At 40.2% G+C, this 27,500-nt stretch overlaps 2 protein-coding genes across 2 annotated transcripts in view; both read right to left on the minus strand.

The window, feature by feature from the left end:
- The window catches only part of piezo2a (piezo-type mechanosensitive ion channel component 2a), a gene marked incomplete at its 3' end in the record, with an annotated part of 196,524 nt that extends 176,429 nt beyond the window's left edge, over positions 1–20,095 (minus strand). The window contains exon 1 of the mRNA XM_079601115.1: positions 19,372–20,095. Within this exon, the coding sequence (XP_079457241.1) occupies positions 19,372–19,438 (67 nt within the window). The 5' untranslated portion in view covers positions 19,439–20,095. The remainder of the gene's footprint in view (positions 1–19,371) is intronic.
- Positions 20,096–21,468: 1,373 nt separating this feature from the next.
- Positions 21,469–27,500, minus strand: part of impa2 (inositol monophosphatase 2) — a 20,899-nt gene continuing 14,867 nt past the window's right edge. The window contains exons 8-10 of the mRNA XM_079602313.1: positions 22,210–23,841; positions 21,860–22,133; positions 21,469–21,706 (exon numbers count right to left, since the gene is read on the minus strand). Of these exons, the coding sequence (XP_079458439.1) occupies positions 23,696–23,841 (146 nt within the window). The 3' untranslated portion in view covers positions 21,469–21,706; positions 21,860–22,133; positions 22,210–23,695. The remainder of the gene's footprint in view (positions 21,707–21,859; positions 22,134–22,209; positions 23,842–27,500) is intronic.

Here is a 27,500-nt window from a genome sequence, read left to right on the forward strand (position 1 = left end):
TGATCCTCATTGGTTCTTGAGAAGCTCAAACGGGATGAGTAACACGGGAATGATCCTCATTGGTTCTTGAGAAGCTCAAACGGGATGAGTAACACGGGAATGATCCTCATTGGTTCTTGAGAAGCTCAAACGGGATGAGTAACACGGGAATGATCCTCATTGGTTCTTGAGAAGCTCAAACGGGATGAGTAACACGGGAATGAACCTCATTGGTTCTTGAGAAGCTCAAACGGGATGAGTAACACGAGAATGAACCTCATTGGTTCTTGGGAAGCTCAAACGGGATGAGTAACACGAGAATGAACCTCATTGGTTCTTGAGAAGCTCAAACGTGATGCGTAACACGAGAATGAACCTCATTGGTTCTTGAGAAGCTCAAACGGGATGAGTAACACGGGAATGATCCTCATTGGTTCTTGAGAAGCTCAAACGGGATGAGTAACACGGGAATGATCCTCATTGGTTCTTGAGAAGCTCAAACGGGATGAGTAACACGAGAATGAACCTCATTGGTTCTTGGGAAGCTCAAACGGGATGCGTAACACGGGAATGAACCTCATTGGTTCTTGAGAAGCTCAAACGTGATGCGTAACACGAGAATGAACCTCATTGGTTCTTGAGAAGCTCAAACGGGATGAGTAACACGGGAATGAACCTCATTGGTTCTTGAGAAGCTCAAACGGGATGAGTAACACGAGAATGAACCTCATTGGTTCTTGAGAAGCTCAAACGGGATGAGTAACACGGGAATGAACCTCATTGGTTCTTGAGAAGCTCAAACGGGATGAGTAACACGAGAATGATCCTCATTGGTTCTTGAGAAGCTCAAACGGGATGAGTAACACGAGAATGAACCTCATTGGTTCTTGGGAAGCTCAAACGGGATGAGTAACACGGGAATGATCCTCATTGGTTCTTGAGAAGCTCAAACGTGATGCGTAACACGGGAATGAACCTCATTGGTTCTTGAGAAGCTCAAACGTGATGCGTAACACAGGAATGAACCTCATTGGTTCTTGAGAAGCTCAAACGTGATGCGTAACACGAGAATGAACCTCATTGGTTCTTGAGAAGCTCAAACGGGATGAGTAACACGGGAATGAACCTCATTGGTTCTTGAGAAGCTCAAACGGGATGCGTAACACGGGAATGAACCTCATTGGTTCTTGAGAAGCTCAAACGTGATGCGTAACACGAGAATGAACCTCATTGGTTCTTGAGAAGCTCAAACGTGATGCGTAACACGGGAATGAACCTCATTGGTTCTTGAGAAGCTCAAACGGGATGCGTAACACGGGAATGAACCTCATTGGTTCTTGAGAAGCTCAAACGTGTTGCGTAACACGGGAATGATCCTCATTGGTTCTTGAGAAGCTCAAACGTGATGCGTAACACGGGAATGAACCTCATTGGTTCTTGAGAAGCTCAAACGTGCTGAGTAACACGAGAATGAACCTCATTGGTTCTTGAGAAGCTCAAACGGGATGAGTAACACGGGAATGAACCTCATTGGTTCTTGAGAAGCTCAAACGTGCTGAGTAACACGAGAATGAACCTCATTGGTTCTTGAGAAGCTCAAACGTGATGCGTAACACGGGAATGAACCTCATTGGTTCTTGAGAAGCTCAAACGTGTTGCGTAACACGGGAATGATCCTCATTGGTTCTTGAGAAGCTCAAACGTGATGCGTAACACGGGAATGAACCTCATTGGTTCTTGAGAAGCTCAAACGTGCTGAGTAACACGGGAATGAACCTCATTGGTTCTTGAGAAGCTCAAACGTGCTGAGTAACACGAGAATGAACCTCATTGGTTCTTGAGAAGCTCAAACGTGATGCGTAACACGAGAATGAACCTCATTGGTTCTTGAGAAGCTCAAACGTGATGCGTAACACGGGAATGAACCTCATTGGTTCTTGAGAAGCTCAAACGTGCTGAGTAACACGAGAATGAACCTCATTGGTTCTTGAGAAGCTCAAACGTGCTGAGTAACACGAGAATGAACCTCATTGGTTCTTGAGAAGCTCAAACGGGATGAGTAACACGGGAATGAACCTCATTGGTTCTTGAGAAGCTCAAACGGGATGAGTAACACGAGAATGATCCTCATTGGTTCTTGAGAAGCTCAAACGGGATGAGTAACACGAGAATGAACCTCATTGGTTCTTGGGAAGCTCAAACGGGATGAGTAACACGGGAATGATCCTCATTGGTTCTTGAGAAGCTCAAACGTGATGCGTAACACGGGAATGAACCTCATTGGTTCTTGAGAAGCTCAAACGTGATGCGTAACACAGGAATGAACCTCATTGGTTCTTGAGAAGCTCAAACGTGATGCGTAACACGAGAATGAACCTCATTGGTTCTTGAGAAGCTCAAACGGGATGAGTAACACGGGAATGAACCTCATTGGTTCTTGAGAAGCTCAAACGTGATGCGTAACACGAGAATGAACCTCATTGGTTCTTGAGAAGCTCAAACGTGATGCGTAACACGAGAATGAACCTCATTGGTTCTTGAGAAGCTCAAACGGGATGCGTAACACGGGAATGATCCTCATTGGTTCTTGAGAAGCTCAAACGTGATGCGTAACACGGGAATGAACCTCATTGGTTCTTGAGAAGCTCAAACGTGATGCGTAACACGAGAATGAACCTCATTGGTTCTTGAGAAGCTCAAACGGGATGCGTAACACGGGAATGATCCTCATTGGTTCTTGAGAAGCTCAAACGTGATGCGTAACACGGGAATGATCCTCATTGGTTCTTGAGAAGCTCAAACGTGATGCGTAACACGAGAATGAACCTCATTGGTTCTTGAGAAGCTCAAACGGGATGCGTAACACGGGAATGATCCTCATTGGTTCTTGAGAAGCTCAAACGTGATGCGTAACACGGGAATGAACCTCATTGGTTCTTGAGAAGCTCAAACGTGCTGAGTAACACGAGAATGAACCTCATTGGTTCTTGAGAAGCTCAAACGGGATGAGTAACACGGGAATGAACCTCATTGGTTCTTGAGAAGCTCAAACGTGCTGAGTAACACGAGAATGAACCTCATTGGTTCTTGAGAAGCTCAAACGTGATGCGTAACACGGGAATGAACCTCATTGGTTCTTGAGAAGCTCAAACGTGTTGCGTAACACGGGAATGATCCTCATTGGTTCTTGAGAAGCTCAAACGTGATGCGTAACACGGGAATGAACCTCATTGGTTCTTGAGAAGCTCAAACGTGATGCGTAACACGAGAATGAACCTCATTGGTTCTTGAGAAGCTCAAACGTGATGCGTAACACGGGAATGAACCTCATTGGTTCTTGAGAAGCTCAAACGTGCTGAGTAACACGAGAATGAACCTCATTGGTTCTTGAGAAGCTCAAACGTGATGCGTAACACGAGAATGAACCTCATTGGTTCTTGAGAAGCTCAAACGTGATGCGTAACACGGGAATGAACCTCATTGGTTCTTGAGAAGCTCAAACGTGCTGAGTAACACGAGAATGAACCTCATTGGTTCTTGAGAAGCTCAAACGTGTTGCGTAACACGAGAATGACCCTCATTGGTTCTTGAGAAGCTCAAACGTGATGCGTAACACGAGAATGAACTTCTATAAAAAGTGAGAATTACTCATTTGGATTTCACTTCTAAATTGGAAAAAAGGAACATAAATATTTCTACCTCTCTAAAGTTGTCATTTGTTTTTGAGACTCTCTGTACGTTTCAGCGTCTAATATGTACACCTATGTAATATCTACACTGAATAATATCAGCCTTGTAAAGTTCTATATAATATGTATTTAATATGTCTATATTTTGACAAAAGGTCAAATTAAAGTTCTGTAACCTCTATATATTGGTGTTTTCGTGAGAGAAGATGAACTAGGCATGTGTAGTTTTATTGTCCATCATCGTACATTATGTTAAATCAACATAAATCTAATATGCTTACGTCTACAGCCTATTAAAATGTTTTATAAGCCTCGTTTAATATTTAACCAGTACTGGGTCAGGTAACAGCGGCTCCATCTGTACTGATGGTTCAGATTGATCATGGTGTGCTGGATAACTTTCATCTGACTGCTTTCTGAAAAATAAAGTAAACTCTCTTTACTGTGTTGCCACAAATAACATATCTGTCAACATGACTTCTTTCGCCAGGCGTTCGCTGGAAGGCGAATGCAGGACCCATTTTGCTTTTCATATTTCGTCTCATAGTGTTTATGACTCAGAACGATGCAAAAAAAAAAAAAAAAAGGCTCATTGAATAACCGGAGTCATTGCATTTATAAGAAACCATAATGGGAGCGTGAGTAGATTGGAAACGCTGGATGATGATAACGGATTCATTCACATTAAACGATGGACAAATTAAATCAAAGGAACTCAAAGGAATATGCATATGTGGTTGTGCCAACAGCTAATTAAAATAAATCAATAATGATATTATAAACATACATTATCTGCCTCAACCCTCAATATCTCATGCAAATTAATTGTTTGCATATTTTACTGGAAAACAAGACTGATTAAAAATAATCTTGTTTCCATTTGAATTCATGAATCCCCATTGGCAGATAATTTTGCTTGTTTTGTCAAAAACTCACTTCATTTTGATTTTTCCCCCCAATAAAACAAGACATAATATCTTATAGCATTTTACTCATAAATGCATCTTGATTTAAGAATTTTTGGATATTTGGACTGGAAACAAGACAAGATTACTAAGTAAGAAAAGCGTTTTTTGCAGTCTGTTCATATCAAGATCATGCAATTGTGCCGTAAAGCCACCAAAAGTTGTCATTTAGCAACCATTGAGTCTGAAGTGTGAATGCACACATGAAGAGCGGAGGTTCTGGCATGTTTGTTTTGTCTGCAGATGAACGCTCTGCAACTAAAGGCTTCACACTTCATTCAGAGCAGCGCTAACCTTCAGCGTCCGCTCGTCACTTCACACACACCCACAGGCGAGGCAGGAGCGCAGCTGTTTAACCTCCAGCAGAGCTGACAGAAGCCCGAGGATGACGTGCCGGCCACACCTGCATCTGATGCCGTTACTGCTGGACAGGTTACATGGGCATGCACTTTGGTTTCAACTCCAGGATTTTAGGTCAAAATCTATATGAATGTATGAGTGATGTCTTTAGATAATTTGTACAATATTTTCTCATATTCCAGTTTAATACGCAGAGATAACTAAGGCCTCATCCACACTACTGCGTTTTAGTTTAGAAACGGAGAATTAAAACGAATACGATCTCCGTCCACACCAGCGCTTTAGCTGCGTATTAGAATTGATCTCCGTCCACATTAAAACGACTGAAAACGGGTCATGTGATGGGTGTCTGACGAATCAGGGAAGGATACGCCATGACTGATGACACCCAATCATAGAGCCGAGCGTGAGCCTCTGCGTTTTGTCCTCCGTTTTGACCGTCTTCACTAAAACGCCCTCCGGAGATTCAAAACGCAAAACGGGGTCGGCAGCGTTTCTAAACTTCTCCGTTTTAGGTCTTCGTTTTTGCCGTTGACGGGAAGTGCAAACGTAGCAAAATTTCTCCGTTTCTAAATGAAAACGCAGTAGTGTGTGGATGGGGCCTAAGAAGAAAACAGACGTGTACAGTTTTCCGTGTACAGACGACATAATTGTCAGAGCGATCCCCATTCACACGGATCCGCGAAAACGACTAAAAGTGCTGTATTCTGCTGCCATGCCAGTAGATGGCGATGAAACACTATAGATTGAACATGTAATACGCTGTTGTATACATGGAGAGCGTTTAAAAAATGTGCGCTTTTTAAAAGTTTGCGTTTTCAGGTGCTCAAAACGCCGTTGTCATGTAAATGAATGGCCAAAGCACATAAAAACGTTTCACGTTTTTTAGTTGAAAACGGTGTTATGTAAACAGCCGCTAAACCATTCGTATGAAAAAATATTTCAAAATAGTCCATTAGTATAAATCACACACACAACCCTTCCAAGGGGCCGTTTACAAGACAGTTTTCAAATAAAAATGTAAAACTTATGTATTTAGGCCATTCATTTACACAACAAAGGCGTTTTTGGGGCCAAAAAATGCAAACTTTTGAACATGATATCGTTATTGTCTCCGTGTAAACTACAAAAACATGAATTTGTGAAAACTGTGACATCATGCGCATTATGTGTTCAGTCAATTATGTGTTCAGTCAATTATGTGTTCTTCAAAAAGTGACATCGCCATCTAGTGGCCTGGCAGCAGAAAACTGCGTTTTTAATCGTTTTCATGGATCTGTGTGAAAGGGGATCGTTTTCGTCTGTACGCGAAAAACGCAAAGGAAAAACGTTTTTAGTACATCGTTGTCTAAACGTACCCTAAAAGTCCAGTCATGCAAACTTAATTAGAAAAATTACAAATATTCAGGCCCTGTTTACACGAGAACGCTCGCGGGTGAAAACGTAAAAATATTTTATCGGATGTGCCTTTCGTTTACACGGCGACGGCGTTTTTGGGGCTTAAAAACGCAAAAAAGTAAAACCCCCCTCCAGAGTGGAAATCTTAAAAATGCTCCACTGTCGCGTTCCCGTCTAAAGGGTAAAAACGCAAAAGTCTGCTAGACCGTGAAGGCGTCGCGTACGCGTGAAGAGCAGCGAGGGTTAAAGCAGCAGCTTTACCGTATTAAACATGACAAACTGTGTCAGCGTCTCTCTCACTGTCAGTGCTCCACATCGCCACCTAGCCGTCTGGAGTGCACACTACATCCAATCTCACACACTTTTGCGTCACCATATGCACACAGATTTCCCCCCAATAACGCTCGTCTAAACGCAGAATAAAGTGATAACGCAACGCCACTTTTGCGTTTTCTCTTCAGATGGTGTCCGTGTACACATAGCCTCAGTGTAGCCTCTCAATTAATATGAGTTCTGCATGCATAAAACAATTTTAAAATGTTATTTAAAATAGCTTTATTGTCATAACATATACCAACAACTTCTTAACATGTTATAATAACTTTGGTTGTTGAATAAGTTTAAAGGAAAAGTTTAAAGTGTAAAGGAAAAATAATATTGAAAATTATTATAGGATTAAAAAATAGGAACCATATTTGAGAGTTTTTCTAGTGCTGATTAATCGCATCCAAAATAAAAGTTTGTGTTTACATAATATACGTGTGTGTGCTGTGCATAATTATTTTGTATATATTAATACACACACATGCATTTTTTATTTATTTATTTAAATATAAAATATTTATATACATAATATAAATTATGTATAAAAATATATACATGCAAATATTTTTAAACATATATAGCCTTCATGCACATGTGTGTATTTATATATATATATAAAATAATTATACACAGCACACACACGTATGTAAACACAAACTTTTATTTTGGATGCGATTAATCGTTGCCCAGCTTAAATTAAAAACAGAGAACTCGAGCAATGCTGTATTAGTATAGCGAAATCATATGACTTCAAAGACTTATTGCAAATGATTTGCTATAGCAATATATATATATATAAGAGCGTCAGATGCACAGCGCCAGAAAGGACTAAAGCATGGACTTGGCTCGAGTAACAATGGCCGCCTCTTTATTCTTCACGAACACCAGGACCGAGGTGTGATGTACAGCGGGACCGCTGCTGGCAGCTTCGCTTTAATTGCCGGGGTGAGAAAAAGTCTGAATGTAGTTTTTGGTTGGCCAACGTTGCACAAAAGGTCCTTTCAGGTACTCGAGTGTATTTCAGAGGGTGAGCTGTCAGATTACAGACAGGAAGCGTTTAAGATAAAACTGCATGAATAGTCCCACTATGTAGCATGAGAAGAAAAAGCAACACCCAGAAGGAACACATGGGCGATCAAAACGTATTTAATATAAAATTGGCTTTGGACCATTTCAAACCACCCTGTGTATGACGAGTCTCTCTGGAAATGAAATATGGCATCATATATATGATGTAGAGCCTGATTAAACGCAGCCATGTGCGCGATCCAGTGCTGAATATGATACGGAAAGCTTTAAAACACAATTATTCTATGAGCTGCTTTGATATGCGATCTATATTGTGACAAATGGCCCTGTGGAAACATCAAAACTCAACACGAGAGCCGGTTCAGGGACGGCTTTACGCTGAAATCTCCACTGTCTCCTTCAAGACATCATTAGCGTTCAGCGCTGTGCTGTCTGGGCTAGCTCAAGCAGAACTAAAACTTCTTCTCAATGGGAGATAAAGTTGAGTGCCAACTGCATTACAAATGAACCTAATTTTCGGCAGAAGAAACCATTGATGTTTTAGCAAATTCTCCTTGACTTCTTCCATTGGTTGCTGTAATCCTGAGGGCTTTTGTGTGCTGTACCGGCGACTCCCTGCCTGGAGTCAGACACAAAGAAGCACAAAGACGCGAGACAAAGCGCTAGTGAAGCCGTAGAGTCTGAGTAAGCCGTGGCTAAATGGAGCATGACTCAAACCACGCTCTCCGCCATCATCTGCGGCTCTGCATGTGAATGACTGACGGATTGCAGAGCGCTGTAGGAGAGGCGTTGGAGACGTTTAGCATTGTTTTGACCAATTTTTGTGGGCGAAATCCAGTCTTTTTAAAGGCCCACTGAAGTGCATTGCAGCTTTGATGCGTTGACGTAATTTCCACTGAAACAGGAAGTGAAGGCGGGACATATTGAGTGGCTCCTCCCCCTTTTTCAAATAGCCAATAGGGTTTAGTTTCCCTCACAGACTGACAGCACCATGGAAGCGAACCCGAGCGCTGATGATACGCGGGATTCAATAGATGTGAATAAATTCTAGCCGTTTCATTCTTAACCAACGTACGGTTGGAAAACGGGATAAACCTTCGAGCGTTTGAGCAACCGAACACACATCTCTGACCCATAATGCTTTGTGACGTTCTAACCCAGGGGTCGGCAACAGGCGGCCCGCGGGCCAAAACTGGCCCGCCAGCAATATTTTCTGGCCCGCCGGATTATTTTGGAAGTCCGTTTTTTTTTTTACTATAACGGTTTACAAATAGGCACAGTGTATCAGTGATGCGCGGGTTGATCCAAAATGAGCGACTGCCTGCGGTCACCCGCGGTTACGAGTCAACCAAAAATATTTTTTATGATATTCGGGTCGCGGTCGGTCGGGTCGTTTGAAATAAAGATGCCAATCAAACCTTTGTAATTTATATAGTACTAGACATAATGTTCTATGAAATACATTATTGGCTGAATAACATGGCGCGAGGATGACGCACGAGCTCAGTCTGCAGAGATGAAAGTGGGAAATCCTTATTTAAATGTTGAGCGCGTTATTAACTTTTGAATAAGAGCTGAAGCGGGACAAAATGCCCGATTTCCCAAAACGTTGAACTGAGCAATGCCATTGTGCCATTTTAATAGGCTACTTTTAAACGCATATAGCTCAGTAATGTCAGTTTTATGTATTTTCTGAGAGGGGGCGGGGGGGATTTTTGTTGGGAAATTCGGAGGAGAGACGCACACTTCGATTAGACTGGATAAACACATGCAGCATCTTAATTGTTAAGAAAATGAAACGAAATAAATGAATAAATCAAGCCTTTATTACAAAACACAGCATTCAGAAAAATGCGCACCCCTAGTTCCTACGTCTATGGCCCAATATGCGGGCCAGGAAGCGGGTCGGGTACAATATTTTCTTTCTTTTGTTTGCGGTGCGAGTTGCGGGCGGGTTAGTTGAAACCGTCGGTCGGGTGCGGGTTGTTTATACATTGACCCGCGCATCACTGCCGTGTATCATTCGTTCAATCGTTTTTTATTTTTCAAATTAAAACCAAAAATGAAAAACGACTTGTTTTTGAGATTTGAGATTCTGAAAACGAGATCTAAATTTTTAAAGCAGGTGAACACTGAGTGTATTTTAAGCGGTTGCTGAATAGAACCTTGTGGGAGCGGTACGGAAAAAAACAGTCCCGCACAGACCTCCTTTTAACCTTAGGTGTGTAGCCTATGTACGTCCCGAATAAATAATACTTTAAAAAAAGGAATAAAGTTCAAAAGTTGGACTGTATTGGTACAGTCCATTGGTAATACAATGCTAAATCAGATATATGTACAATAACATGTCCAACAATCGATTTAAATAGTAGGCTACATGGGGTTTAATTTATCTTTAGTAAGATGTATCCGCGGCATCTTCTCGTGTGCTTAAATGGTCCCGTGGTAGAACTTTCGTGAAGTGTGTGAAAGGTTCTGGGTTCTAATCTGCATTTGTATAGTTTTTTTCTTTTCTTTTTTTCTTCTTCATCAAAACCGATTATGCTCATCAGTGGTTGTATATAAGTAGTAGGGACACGTTTGTGTGCATTATATTTTGTGATTTCACCGTAACGAATAGGCCTATTCCATGTAGCTGGCCCGCCATCTACTGGATAAACAAAATATTGGCCCGCGGCCAAAGTTACTTGCCGACCCCTGTTCTAACCCATAATGCTCTGTGACGTGTCAACGGTCGCTTTGGCCAGGTGGTGTGTATAGATGTAAATGATCGTGATTTTAACGGTAAAATACTGTAAAAATGCTACAGTGAAAAACTGTTAATTGGTCAACAGAAAGTTTCCTCACTATATACGGTAAATAACTGTGATCGATCTAATGGTACTTTTAATTAAATTTTACAGTAAAATACCGTTAAATTTACAGTTTTTGAAAGTGAAAAAGAACAACTCATTGTATAATTTACAGTGAAAAATCGTAAATTGACATTCCCATAATTCCCTGCGTGACACTTCACATTTGATGTATTTTTGTTGGAATTACTGTTTCTTCAAAGTGTTCTTAGTTTTTTTTATCAATTATGTACACTAGGGTTTTATTTTATATTTAATGTTGTTAAATTAATGTTTATTGCATTTCTTAAATGTCATGTGTTACCATGATGGTGTTTAGTGTTTGTGTGAATGACACTGTGCAGCTTCTATATTAATATAAATTTTTTGGAATTTGGTTGATCATGTGACTCTTATCACTGCTGTGATTGGTGATTATCAGTGTATTACTATGGTACAAAACAGATATTAACACTTCAATAGGTCGGTAAATTAACATTATATCAGATAATGAAATACGGTTTATTACTGTAAATTTGAAGTTAAGTCTGTAAACTTAAAATGTTGCTACTGTATTTTGTACGGTACATTTCTGGCAACTACAGTATTTTACCGTAAATTTAACAGATTTTTTTTACAGTGTAGGGGGCGGAGCATTAGGTTCTAGAGAGCATTTGATTGGACAGAAGATGTGATGATGTCATAAAAATCCCTGATCCATTTTAGCGGAAGTGAGAGACTAATTTTTGAATGCTTATATCTCCTAAATGTGAATTTTGTCATTGTTTTGGAGCTTATTCATAAACATAAGGCTGACATATTCATACTAAAGGCTAAAAAACGTACATTTTGATTTCAGGGGGCCTAGGAATCCGCATGGACTTTCTCGGTTCCGTCAATGAACGTTAACGTTCCAGTACCGTTAACAGAAAGCTCATTCACAGTGGCCTGGTCTTTAATAATCTTCTCTAAACATCATTACATCATTCATGGAACCTTTTTAAATGTTACCACTTGTTACAGAACATTCAAAAGTTCCCTTAACATTCGCACAACCAAGAAAAAAACGTTTCTAGAGCATTAAAAAAACGACGTTTTGACCATTCAGAAATGACATAATACAAAAAAATACATTTTACATTATTTCCATAAAGTCATATTTCCGAGTGAATCACCATTTCATTTTGAAAGTGAATATGATTTTGTCACCACAGGTGCGTTTTTCCAATGATCCTGGATTGTATTTTATCAGAATACAAACTAGATTACGAGTTTTCTGAAATTGGTAGTTGCTAACATTCTCTGTATGGAATAGCCAATAGTTCAAAGTCAATTTCGTCTTTAAATTTGGACTTTAACAACATTTAGTTTTATTTGAGCTAACAAATCTGGTCTGCTTTCAATCAGTCAAGGCTAGTGGAGCCAGAGTTAAAGGCACCGGGTCAATGTGTGCACTAGTCCTCTGTAACTTCACAGTGGGCCATTTAGAGGAACATAGAGCCGTAATGAGAGCGTGACTGTGTACAGTATATGTCAACAACGTCTTTAATGTTCCAAACTGTCTTTTTAATTCTGCAAAGCCACGAATGAAGCAGCGCTCTAACAAAACACTATGTGTGGGTTAAGTTCAAACCCCAGTTCAAACAACACAAACAACACAAAGCCGTGGATCTCTAAAGCAGATCTCATACTGAAGCTAGGGTTGCCACCCGTCCATTAAAATACGCAATCATCCCGTATTTACAAGTAAGATGAGGCGTCCCGTATATCAAATCAATAAGGGACGCGATTTGTCCCGTATTTTACATTAGGCCCACATATAGTTGAATAAAAACATAAGGATTTTGCAGTATGGATAATACTAATAGCAAATATAAAGAAATCAATTTCGTAGTAGAGAAGCTCATTGCGTGATTGCATTTTAGCGTCTTTGTTTCTATAGCGACTGAGTCTCGTGAACATGCGCTGTAAACCGGCACGTGTTTAACCCCTCGTGCGCTGTTCGGGTCTCTGACCCCAAATGACGTTTGCTGAAATAAATAAAAAATTATCTTTGTCCAAATGGCGTGAGACTTTGCACGGTTGACAACACTTTCTAGATCTACAAAATTTTTTAAATAAATTAGAATAATATCTGTTTTTTTTTTTGTTAGTTTGGGGGGGGGAAAGTCACACTTGTGTTGTTTCAACAAAATGTAATTTTGAAACAACATAATAGTTTTTTTTAGGATTTATGTTTTAGGAGGATTTATTATATATTTTTTAATTTAGGTTATATAAATAAATAAATACATCTTTTTTTATACAAAAACAGTAAAAAAAAAAAAAAAAGTTAAATGCACTTTATAAAAGACCCACATTTCTAACGTTCATGGATATGGATAATTTGACATGGTTTAGTGTAAGATTTTTGCCCATCTTTTGGAAAATGCCGTTTTAAAAGTAAAGAAATCATCACTTTAGATGGCTGCAGAGCTACACCATTTGCTATTTGACTAAAATACATATTTTCACTAGTTTTTAGTTGGATTCATATCTACATATTATGAAATCACAATTATAACAATAAAAATTACTTTGTCAAAGTTGAGAAATTTTTTGTACTGACAAAAATCAGTTTTTCAATAATGTTACATTATGATTAGAATCAAATTACATCAAGGACAAAATTCATCCTCAAAATCATAAACAACGCAAAGCACACAAAAAGTGGCAAAGTGGTATTATTTTGCCACACTAAAGGTGGCAACCCTACCTGAGACACACAGTCAAACCAACATCATCCAGACACCAGATATAGTTTATTATATTTTTTTCACTAGAGTGTGCAGGACACTATAGTTCATTATGTAAGTGAGGAGAGCAAAATAAAGTAAACTGTGAGATATTATACCCAATAACTCTTCATACAGAGACTACCAGTGACATTTACACACATGTGGGACCAGAACTGATCCGGACACTCTGAGCTGATCATGTTCTCTGAAGTGTGTGTGTGTAACTGCTAATGCTCTTTTACACACACACTGAACACAATGAAGCATTGCTTGGTCACTGGTGGAGCTAAACTGGTATTATCTAATTGTGTAGTTAAATTTACCAGCTGACAGATATTCAACATAATTCATGTGTGAGACAGTCTAACAGTGTGTGTGTGTGTGTGTGTGTGTGTGTGTGTGTGTGTGTGTGTGTGTGTGTGTGTGTGTGTGTGAGAGAGACAGTCTAACAGAAGGATGGACAAAACCTGTCAGATATCAACTGAGTTCTGCTCATATTTTATCACCATTTTGTGAATAAACTGATGATGTGAGAAATGTTGAAGGAGTCTGAATACATGCTGGTTTGACTGTATGCACGTGTGTGTGAACATAAACGCTTCTACCTGTGCAGGGTCGCATTAAAGCACTGTTATGGTCCAAATGTCAGATGGTAAGTAATAATTCAACATAATGCAAAGTTTGCATGTTGTTTCTGATGAGGAGAGCCATACAAAAGGAAGCAGTCGCAAATATTTGCACAAACCGATGCTGTTTTTGGTAGGTTTGGTTGTACCTTTGTGTATCACATCCTCTATAAAGGTAAATAACTGTTGTTTACTTTCTGTATACGAGCAAACAAAATATTTCCTCGGAGTGCAATAAAATATTTATGTATACCTAAAAACTGCGTTCCCCTCCGTCGGCGTCCCACCCACGAGCGGTCCAGTGTTTACAGCGGTCACTTAAAGCGGTGTTTATGAGGCAACGTGATACGGATATAACAGTTTAAATCATTGATTTGGGTCAAAGAGGAGAGCATGCTTCAGTTAGACTATTAATGTGAATATTAATATAGGTCTGTGGCTCACAAAAGAGCAGGATTTGACCTTAACCGGATCCTTGAGAATGAAATAAAAACACTTTCTATCCAAGTCCAATCGTGAGCTTCTGTAAAAGACAGCATCATAATCATCATTAAACATCATAAATTACTGTATTGACACACACTACAACCTTTGTTTTGTTTTGTTTTGTGCTAGTATATTACAAAAATACTGGGTGAAATACATCTGGACATAATAATTTAATGCAACTTTTGTGAAATATTTATAACCAGAATTTCTCTTTAGCACTGCATTCTGGAATTGCAACAGATCCAGCTATTCTTAATTTTTATGGAATATTGCGATGTTTATTCTAAATTATTTATCGGTGCACGTCATTATTGTGATATATTCATGTTAGGGATGCATTGATATGCACATTTTGGACGATACGATAACCGATAGTTCTTTATATTTGAAAGCCGATCGCCGAAATATTGGCTGATAAATTTAAATCCAAATTTGTATATAATTTTAAACCTGATTACAAAAACATAAGCCTCACCTTTAATAGTCATGTCCCAAGCACACAATTATAATCTCATTGTGATGTTATGTAGCCGATATGACAGACTTGTGCTGCACTTTACTGTATTTCATTTTTGGAAGTGATTCCAATCATATTTCAAGCAATTCAAAACCATCATGGCAAAAAGTGCACATATAAGTGTGTCATTATTTATTGGCTTTAATACATCGGCCTAATTTTCTTATTGGGCCGATAACAAAAACATTAAAAATGAACGTATATCGGCCGATACCGATATGATGGCTGATATATCATGCATCCCTAATTAACTCAACCTGTCACTCACATGCGATCAGCCAATAGCAAACCAGAACCACAACCATCCAATCATACCATACCAACTTTATTTGTTAAGCACTTTCCAACAACCAAAGTTGACCAAAGTGCGGTACAAAAAAAACTCCCAATCAATTCCATCGAATTCCAATTCCTACATTTGTTCTTGTTCCTGAAGCACAACTGCAGTTTCATGCTGACTTTATTGGGATTCTTGTAGTGATTTTCCCTCATTAAAGACGTTAAGTGCACAGTCTTGTCTTTTTGAGTGATTTTTAAATACTTTTTTTTTTTTGCAGTTTGCAGTGATTCTCCTCGTAGCTGGTTGGTTCGGTTCATGAACTCTTTAACAATGACTTTATATGGGAAAAATGACTGGGGAAAAATCTAGGCTGCTGGAAAAGTGGACAGGAACACCTGCTTACTTTACTTTACTTTACTTTACTTTATACTTTATTGTCCCATTCCTGGGAAATGTGTCTTGGACACCAGCACTCAACTTCGATCACACACACAACACAGTCACACATTAATTAGAATATAACAACATTCCAATAATACAAACTATCAGCATCCTACATCAATTTCGAAAATCTCTATTTAAAATGTTGACTTACACATCAAGACCCGGCATCGTCTCCCTGATGGTAACAAATTAAAATGCATAAGTAAAATGTGTGTATCATCAGAAACAATTTTTTTTAGCTTGCTTTAAAATAGAAGCCTCTACAGTTCTTGTATGGTTCGTTTTTCCTCCCACCCGATCATTTTTGAGCAGTATGCTCCAGTCGTGCTAGCTTTGATTTAGATTAAAACACGACGCAATTTTTAACATAATTTTGCGGCCTATCATTAGCGTAGGGAACACACCATCGCCGCTGACTAGATGAAGATGTGGAACAGCTCTGTGTGTGATATGTTTTACTAGTGTGTGCAGGACACACATATATATATAGTTCATTTATGTAAGTGTGGAGAACAAAATAAAGTAAACTGTGACATATTATACCCAATAACTCTTCATACAGTGACTACCAGTGACATTTATACAAATTATTTGAACACTTTGAGCTGATCATGTTCTCTGAAGTGTTTTGTCTGTAATTGCTAATGCTCTTTTACACACACACTGAACACACTGAAGCATTGCTTGGTCACTGGTTGAGCTACACTGGTGTGTTATAGGGAACACACATCGCCGCTGACTAGATGAAGATGTGGAGCAGCTCTGTTCAGTAAAACAGGGAAGCGTGACTGTTCGACTCTCTGATCTCGACTCCACTGGGCGTTTTATCACAAATAAACAGTGCTGGGTGTTTCTGGCGTACCAGTGGGTCGTGGGAAGCAGAGAGCTCGATTGTTAGAGATCCGAGACAGGAGGCTTAAGAAGTTCAAGCCCTCACTATCTGTAAAAACAGACGTGTGTGAGTCAGACGAGGCAGATGTTCGGCAGGCGTTTAACACTATCAGGACACAGAGGAGAAGAAGGCGTTTCACTCAATCCAGACGATTGAGAATGTCAATAATAAAGGGTTCTGTGTTGGATCTGGGGAACCAGAGAGCGGAAGAGATCGTGCTCTTCAGCAGACACGCTGTTTGACAGACATCGAGTGCAGAATTACTCTTCTTACACCAAAGATTATCACAGGGAAAGACGGATGAATTACAAACACTGCGATATTCGAGAACATGGTGGCCGTAATTAAGCGTGAGGAATAGAATGAAAATAGGCCTATGTTTTAATAATAATGAACCCATAGGGAAACCACTGATATTATACTGTTTTCTGAAGAAAAAAAGTAGATGAGAGTGTAGCAGAAGAGAAAGCAAGCTTTGGGACAAACAAACTATAGGCTATCTACTCCGTTGCGTCTTTAACAAACCTTTCAGTTTGCGTCCTGTCACCGTTTAAACGGCCCTGTCAATCATCTTTTCACAGTTAAAATCCTCCACATTTAATTCAATTTAATTTCCTACTGTTGAGAGAATTGCAGAAGTAGCCTACACTGATCTGCAGTCGCGGGTCATACGGAGACTCATGTGTGCATGATCCGTTTAGAAAGTTAAAAGTTAATGACATCTCTTCATAAAAGTTCACAATGCTGTTGCAGATTAAATATAATGTGGATAACATTGAATAAATATATTTTCAGCTGGTTAGATACTGATTATTAATCACTCAAACCCTTTATCTAACCAACCGGCAGACTCGCACGTCCGCCATTTTGTAGTTTTTTAACACTTTTTATTTGAGTTTGTAGTTCCTCGTATTATCCATTTGGGTCTGCATGGATCTGCATTTTGGATTTTAACTGGAAAAAGCAGGACATCTTGGTATATTTGGAATTATAATTTCAACATACAATTTGAGAGGCATTAATTTGTAGTGTGCGAATTGGGACACAGCAAAGGAGTAACCTAATGAGTTAAATAAATAAATAAACAACAGGTGAACATCATCAGTCACTAAGGGAACAAACTGGAACAGAACCAAAACGGAGCATAAACATTACCATATTAAAACTGCACGCAAATCAGTGCTTTTTCATAAGTAAATCTGCATCAAACATTCCAGCAAAAATAGCAATAAAATGTTACAAGAGTAAATGCTCATGTAAGAGTAGCAAACATCAGTTAATAATGTGGCCACATGTTGACTAAGTGTCATTCAGATTCAGGTCTCTGGTAAGAGAACTGTGTTTGCACTATAAATCCACAAATCTATCAATGAATCAATCATAATATAATCATAATCCATGTCTTGTTATGTCCTGAGTTGTGCTGGGTCTTTCACTGCTATTTTTAAAAGACTTCTTAACCTCAAGATCTCGTAACTTTGCTCATTTATCTCTCCACGTCGATGAAAGGAGCATTCAAAGCGTCTCATCCTTCATCTTCATATTCAACTCTCTCAACATGCAGTGTTCTTTTTTAATGACCACACCGCAAGTTAAGCTCATGATTAGATGCTAATTTATTCAATTAATTACAGTCCAGAAAGTAGAGGACCATAATCAGTGAAACTGTCTTTAATATCAGTATACATCTATAGTCAATGTGTTTTTGACAGCGCCTGGTTTATAAAATGACTGTACACTGCAAACAATGATGTTCTTTCTCAGTAGCCTATTTGTGTCGTGTTTTCCAGTAATAGCCTACGTTACAATAAGGTTTTGTTTGTTAATATTATGAAATGTATTAACTAAAAGTGGTAAAAGTGTAACATAAAATGAACGAACCACGAGCAATACATTTGTTACTGTAGCCTATTTGTTCATCATTGTTACCGTTAGTTAATATAAATACAGCTGTGCATTGTGTTCATGTTCACGGTGCTAACAAATACAACCTTTGATTTTAATAATGTGTTAGTAAATGTTGAAACTAAGATTAATAAATGCTGTAGAAGTGCAGTTCATTGTTAATTCATGCTAACTAATGCAACTTTATTGTAAAGTGTTACCTTTTTTCCAGAACAAAATATTGTATAAATATACTAAACATTCTTATATTTATATATATTTATTTTTAAATCAAAGTTAAGCTAATTAATGCTAACTTCTGGCCAATGGGGTCAGAAAAATAATCGTGTAAGTTTATTTTTTTCCAGGATATTTGTTCTAGTTTTATGCATAAACGCACAAGTTTGGTGATTTTCCCCCCAGTAAACAAGACTTAATAACTTCAGTCATTTTGCTTCTCCAGTAAATGTATTTTAATTTAAGAACGCTTAGATATTTTTGCTGGAAAACAAGACACAAATATTGAGGAAGAACTTCATTAGTTTTGAAGTGTATTGATTTAATACCATAAAAAATGGAAATGCATATTAAACAAGACAAGACACGTCCAATAAGGCATCTAGTAAACCAGTTACTGTTTATAATCATATTTACAATTTGGCTTATCAACAATCATTGCTAGTCATTGTATACTATAGGAGTATAAATAGTTAATTGAACATAAAAAAAAGTTTTCAATAAGATGATTTACTAATATTTTAAAAGTTATACTTTACTTAATTTAAAAGTTATACTTTATTATATTTTAGTTTTTTGAATGTTAGATGGGTTATATAAACCTATTATCTAAACCAAATGTGTCTTGATTGGCGTTTAGTTGGTCTTACCTGCAGCGAGGCACACTGGGAGAACGAGTCTGAATATGAGTCCACACACCACCTCCGAGGCCATCATCTCAGCACAATAATATAATAACTCAATCACAATTCACAAATCTCTCCAAGTCCAGTCTTTCTGTCGGCTTCGGCCGCGGGACATGATCCCGGATCCTGGATCAGTCTATAGTCCACACGGTAAACATGAGCGTGAAGAAGTTTAAAGTCCAGATAATCCCGAAGGTCTGCTTCAGTTCTCCTCAGACATGTTTTCCTCTTCTCCAAACTGGGTTTTGCTCGTCTCCAAACTGGGTTTTGCTCGTCTCCAAACTGGGTTTTGCTCTTACCTGTTGACAGGAGAGATCATGGTGCTTCACGCGCGCTGCGAAACATCAACAAGTTGCATATTTATTCGCTCCAAGTTTGTTGGGTTTCCTCCAGAACTGCGTGGCGTGATATTTCACAGTCCTCTGCGATTGTTAAAGGCGTTCGCTCGCGTTGTTCTCAGTTCTGGAGCGTTTAACGCGCGTTTACGCGGCACAGCTGTGCGCACACTGGCATCTGGACTCACTTTTTCTCCTCCTCAATGAACAGCCTGAAGGACCACCCTGCAAATGACGAATAACTCCAGCAGGACTCGAGCACTGATGAAGAGGTGTGTGTGTGTGTGTGTGTGTGTGTGTGTGTGTGTGTGTGTGTGTTAGTCCCGGAGACGCGAGAAAAACTGCTCGTGCACGACTTTATACAGGAAACTTGTGGAATAACAACGAGAAGTTGTAGAATCACGTCACAAAAAAAAAAAAAAAAAAAAAAAAATCGCATTTCTCACTATTTTATTTATTTATTACAAAGAAAGACTGAAAAAAGAAAATGTAGTTTATCATAAAAATGTAACCAAAGATACATTTAAATGTTTTTTATTTCATTATTAAATTATATACATTTATATTTTTTAATATATTTTATCGTCAAATATGTCATTTCATGATGCGTTTGTCGAGTTTGTTAAGTAATATTTGTAATAACTGTATAAGTATAATAGCGCCCCCTGCTGAGCAGTCACACTGGGTCATTACACAACTTCACAATATCTCTTTGATTCGATGTCTATAAATAGGTGGTAATGCAGAAACGTCTATGATGTAAACTATTTACTATTAAATAAAAATAAACTGTTGAATAATTTTTTTGTGAAAGACCATTTACTAGCATTTCTACTCACATGTAGACCGTACATTAGTGCTTTTGTTCTCCATATTCAGCTTTGATCACAGCAGGAATAAATTACACTATACTATATATTCACATAGAAAACAGCGGTTTTACATTGTAGAAATATTTCACAATATTGAAGTTTAATATTAATTAAATAAATGAAGCCTTGGTGAGCAGAAGAGACTTAATTTAATCCCAAACTTTTGCACGCCAGTGTGTGTGTGTATATATATATATATATATATACATATATATATATATATATATTATTGTCAATCATCAGCTATTTTTTCTTTCAAAGATAAAAAGCAAGAGCTCAGATAAAGCCAAATGTGAAACAATATAGAGTTTGTTAATGTTAATATTAATGTTGATGTTTTGCTGGACTGTGATCGGGTTAGAAGAAGGGAACTCATAACTGTGAGGGACAACATAACTGCTCTGTTAACTAAAGATTAAAGCTGGCAGCTCCAAGTCTTTCCAGAAGAATGGAGATCTTTCCGGATCTAAACGCACTGTGGCTTGACTGAATGTGGGAATAAAATTCAATTGAATTTGCCAAATTTCAGCTTTATATTTCATTTCCAAGAGCTCTTGCATACGAACAGACAGCTGGAGCCGTGGCTTAAAGAGATCCAACTCAATAATGAAATCAAAAATATCTATTCTATTCCAAGTAAATGTGAAGCAATGCTTTAACAAAGCTGAACCACCGCATAACTAACTGTTATTAGACTAATGAGGATCAATTACTGAGAAATATAACATTTGAATCTGGAGAAAAGTCCTCTGCTTTTGCCCACAAATTAAGGAATACAATATGCACACAAATTACACAATCATAATAAAGTGAATATGGTTATAATATGGAGTGAATAATAACTGGACAGCATTGATTTCATCGTATGCTTTTAATTGGTCATCATACTAGAGGAAAGTTCCCCTGATTTAAAAGTGATCCACACGGCAGGAGAAACTATAAAACCCACATCTTTATGTATTTATACAACAACTGTTATATCTATAGATCATCCGGCATTAGAAAACATCAGAAATGTAAAATACAGGTTTAACGGCAGTGAGTTTCAGGAACAAACACAAGGATTTGTTTAGTTTGAGTCATAATGTGACCCTAATATGACCATAATGTGACCCTAATATGACCATAATGTGACCCTAATATGACCATAATGTGACCCAAATATGAACATAATGTGACCCTAATATGAACATAATATGACCCTAATATGACCATAATGTGACCCTAATATGACCATAATGTGACCCTAATATGACCATAATGTGACCATAATGTGACCATAATATGACCATAATGTGACCCTAATGACGCTAATATGACCCTAATATGACCCTAATGTGACCATAATATGACCATAATGTGACCCTAATATGACCCTAATGTGACCATAATGTGACCCTAATGTGACCCTAATATGACCATAATGTGACCCTAATATGACCATAATGTGACCCTAATATGACCATAATGTGACCCTAATATGACCATAATGTGACCCTAAAATGACCATAATGTGACCCTAATATGACCCTAATGTGACCATAATATGACCATAATGTGACCCTAATGTGACCCTAATGTGACCCTAATATGACCCTAATATGACCCTAATGTGACCATAATGTGACCCTAATATGACCATAATGTGACCCTAATATGACCATAATGTGACCCTAATATGACCATAATGTGACCCTAATATGACCATAATGTGACCCTAATATGACCCTAATGTGACCATAATATGACCATAATGTGACCCTAATATGACCCTAATGTGACCATAATGTGACCCTAATGTGACCCTAATATGACCATAATGTGACCCTAATATGACCATAATGTGACCATAATGTGACCATAATGTGACCATAATGTGACCCTAATGTGACCCTAATATGACCATAATGTGACCATGTGACCTTAATGTGACCATAATGTGACCATAATATGACCCTAATATGACCATAATATGACCCTAATGTGACCCTAATATGACCCTAATGTCACCCTAATGTGACCCTAATATGACCATAATGTGACCCTAATATGACCATGATATGACCATAATGTGACCCTAATATGACCATAATGTGACCCTAATATGACCATAATGTGACCCTAATATGACCATAATGTGACCCTAATGTGACCATAATGTGACCCTAATGTGACCCTAATATGACCCTAATGTGACCATAATGTGACCCTAATATGACCATGATATGACCATAATGTGACCCTAATATGACCCTAATGTGACCCTAATATGACCATAATGTGACCCTAATATGACCATAATGTGACCCTAATATGACCATGATATGACCATAATGTGACCCTAATATGACCATAATGTGACCATAATGTGACCCTAATGTGACCCTAATATGACCATAATGTGACCCTAATATGACCATAATGTGACCCTAATATGACCATAATGTGACCCTAATATGACCATAATGTGACCCTAATATGACCATGATATGACCCTAATGTGACCATAATGTGACCCTAATATGACCCTAATGTGACCCTAATATGACCCTAATGTGACCCTAATATCAACTGCGTCACATGATTTAACTGTATGAACGTGTAGAAGTGGATTCTTTCACTGCATTCGTCATGTTTTTCATCTAAACGTGTGTGTGTGTGTGTTTACATGTATCCTCTAGAACAAGGTCTAATATCTTAATCCGTAGCTCGAGATAAAAACACTGAGTGAGAAAGGAGCTTTAGCAGTGTTTGTATATAGAATTAATGCTCAGTTATTTCATGATTATTTGAACATTATTCCTGTTATTTCTTCCATGATTCCTGAGTGATGATCTGATTTCACGACTGTAAAAGATTTAAACTCAGGTCATAAGCGTTCATAACCAGCTGCAGATCTTCCATTATGAAATCACACGTGTTATGTTCGTGTGGAAAGCCTCCGCAGGGCATGAGGATCAGAGCGCACATTACTGTGGATGAAGAGTGCTAGAGGCTCCAGTGATGAACTTTATCTGCGTGACCTCAGGATGCTCACACATGTGGATATAGCGCTGTGTGTTCTGAGGTAATAGGATGGGGTCAGGGGTCAGAGGTCAGGGCCAGGTTGTCGGGGTCACTGTCGTCACGCCCGTAGTTTATAGGCTGAAGCTGCTTCACCACATAGTCCGCGATCTCACGAGTCCCGGCGGCCACAACTCTTCTGGACATCAGGTCGAGTGTGTTCCCTACGACACACACACACACACACACACACACACACACACACATGAGGTCGAGTGTGTTCCCTACGACACACACACACACACACACACATGAGGTCGAGTGTGTTCCCTACGACACACACACACACACATGAGGTCGAGTGTGTTCCCTACGACACACACACACACACACACACACACACACATGAGGTCGAGTGTGTTCCCTACGACACACACACACACACACACACATGAGGTCGAGTGTGTTCCCTACGACACACACACACACACACACACATGAGGTCGAGTGTGTTCCCTACGACACACACACACACACATGAGGTCGAGTGTGTTCCCTACGACACACACACACACACACACACATGAGGTCGAGTGTGTTCCCTACAACACACACACACACACACACACACACACATGAGGTCGAGTGTGTTCCCTACAACACACACACACACACACATGAGGTCGAGTGTGTTCCCTACGACACACACACACACACATGAGGTCGAGTGTGTTCCCTACGACACACACACACACACATGAGGTCGAGTGTGTTCCCTACGACACACACACACACACACACACACACATGAGGTCGAGTGTGTTCCCTACGACACACACACACACACATGAGGTCGAGTGTGTTCCCTACGACACACACACACACACATGAGGTCGAGTGTGTTCCCTACAACACACACACACACACACACACACACACACATGAGGTCGAGTGTGTTCCCTACGACACACACACACACACACACACATGAGGTCGAGTGTGTTCCCTACGACACACACACACACACATGAGGTCGAGTGTGTTCCCTACGACACACACACACACACACACACACACATGAGGTCGAGTGTGTTCCCTACGACACACACACACACACATGAGGTCGAGTGTGTTCCCTACGACACACACACACACACACACACATGAGGTCGAGTGTGTTCCCTACGACACACACACACACACATGAGGTCGAGTGTGTTCCCTACGACACACACACACACACACACACACACATGAGGTCGAGTGTGTTCCCTACAACACACACACACACACACACATGAGGTCGAGTGTGTTCCCTACAACACACACACACACACATGAGGTCGAGTGTGTTCCCTACGACACACACACACACACATGAGGTCGAGTGTGTTCCCTACGACACACACACACACACATGAGGTCGAGTGTGTTCCCTACGACACACACACACACACACACACACACATGAGGTCGAGTGTGTTCCCTACGACACACACACACACACACACACACACGAGGTCGAGTGTGTTCCCTACAACACACACACACACACATGAGGTCGAGTGTGTTCCCTACGACACACACACACACACACACACACACGAGGTCGAGTGTGTTCCCTACAACACACACACACACACACACACACACACACACACATGAGGTCGAGTGTGTTCCCTACAACACACACACACACACACACACACACATGAGGTCGAGTGTGTTCCCTACGACACACACACACACACATGAGGTCGAGTGTGTTCCCTACGACACACACACACACACACACACAAGGTCGAGTGTGTTCCCTACAACACACACACACACACACACACACACACACATGAGGTCGAGTGTGTTCCCTACAACACACACACACACACACACACACACATGAGGTCGAGTGTGTTCCCTACGACACACACACACACACACACACATGAGGTCGAGTGTGTTCCCTACGACACACACACACACACATGAGGTCGAGTGTGTTCCCTACGACACACACACACACACACACACACACATGAGGTCGAGTGTGTTCCCTACGACACACACACACACACATGAGGTCGAGTGTGTTCCCTACGACACACACACACACACACACACATGAGGTCGAGTGTGTTCCCTACGACACACACACACACACATGAGGTCGAGTGTGTTCCCTACGACACACACACACACACACACATGAGGTCGAGTGTGTTCCCTACAACACACACACACACACACACATGAGGTCGAGTGTGTTCCCTACAACACACACACACACACACATGAGGTCGAGTGTGTTCCCTACGACACACACACACACACATGAGGTCGAGTGTGTTCCCTACGACACACACACACACACATGAGGTCGAGTGTGTTCCCTACGACACACACACACACACACACACACACATGAGGTCGAGTGTGTTCCCTACGACACACACACACACACATGAGGTCGAGTGTGTTCCCTACGACACACACACACACACATGAGGTCGAGTGTGTTCCCTACAACACACACACACACACACACACACACACACATGAGGTCGAGTGTGTTCCCTACGACACACACACACACACACACACACATGAGGTCGAGTGTGTTCCCTACGACACACACACACACACACACACATGAGGTCGAGTGTGTTCCCTACGACACACACACACACACACACACATGAGGTCGAGTGTGTTCCCTACGACACACACACACACACATGAGGTCGAGTGTGTTCCCTACGACACACACACACACACACACACACACACATGAGGTCGAGTGTGTTCCCTACAACACACACACACACACACACATGAGGTCGAGTGTGTTCCCTACAACACACACACACACACATGAGGTCGAGTGTGTTCCCTACGACACACACACACACACATGAGGTCGAGTGTGTTCCCTACGACACACACACACACACATGAGGTCGAGTGTGTTCCCTACGACACACACACACACACACACATGAGGTCGAGTGTGTTCCCTACGACACACACACACACACACACATAAGGTCGAGTGTGTTCCCTACGACACACACACACACACATGAGGTCGAGTGTGTTCCCTACGACACACACACACACACACACACACACACGAGGTCGAGTGTGTTCCCTACAACACACACACACACACACACATGAGGTCGAGTGTGTTCCCTACAACACACACACACACACACACACACACACACACACACACACACATGAGGTCGAGTGTGTTCCCTACAACACACACACACACACACACACATGAGGTCGAGTGTGTTCCATACAACACACACACACACACACACATGAGGTCGAGTGTGTTCCCTACAACACACACACACACACACACATGAGGTCGAGTGTGTTCCCTACAACACACACACACACACACACACACAGGAGGTCGAGTGTGTTCCCTACAACACACACACACACACACACATGAGGTCGAGTGTGTTCCCTACAACACACACACACACACACACATGAGGTCGAGTGTGTTCCCTACAACACACACACACACACACACACATGAGGTCGAGTGTGTTCCCTACAACACACACACACACACATGAGGTCGAGTGTGTTCCCTACAACACACACACACACACACACGAGGTCGAGTGTGTTCCCTACAACACACACACACACACACACATGAGGTCGAGTGTGTTCCCTACAACACACACACACACACACACATGAGGTCGAGTGTGTTCCCTACAACACACACACACACACACACATGAGGTCGAGTGTGTTCCCTACAACACACACTCACACACACACACACATGAGGTCGAGTGTGTTCCCTACAACACACACACACACACACGGGGTCGAGTGTGTTCCCTACAAC

The sequence above is a fragment of the Phoxinus phoxinus genome (assembly GCF_949152265.1).
Source record: "Phoxinus phoxinus genome assembly, chromosome: 24".
Classification (NCBI taxonomy): Eukaryota; Metazoa; Chordata; class Actinopteri; order Cypriniformes; family Leuciscidae; genus Phoxinus; species Phoxinus phoxinus.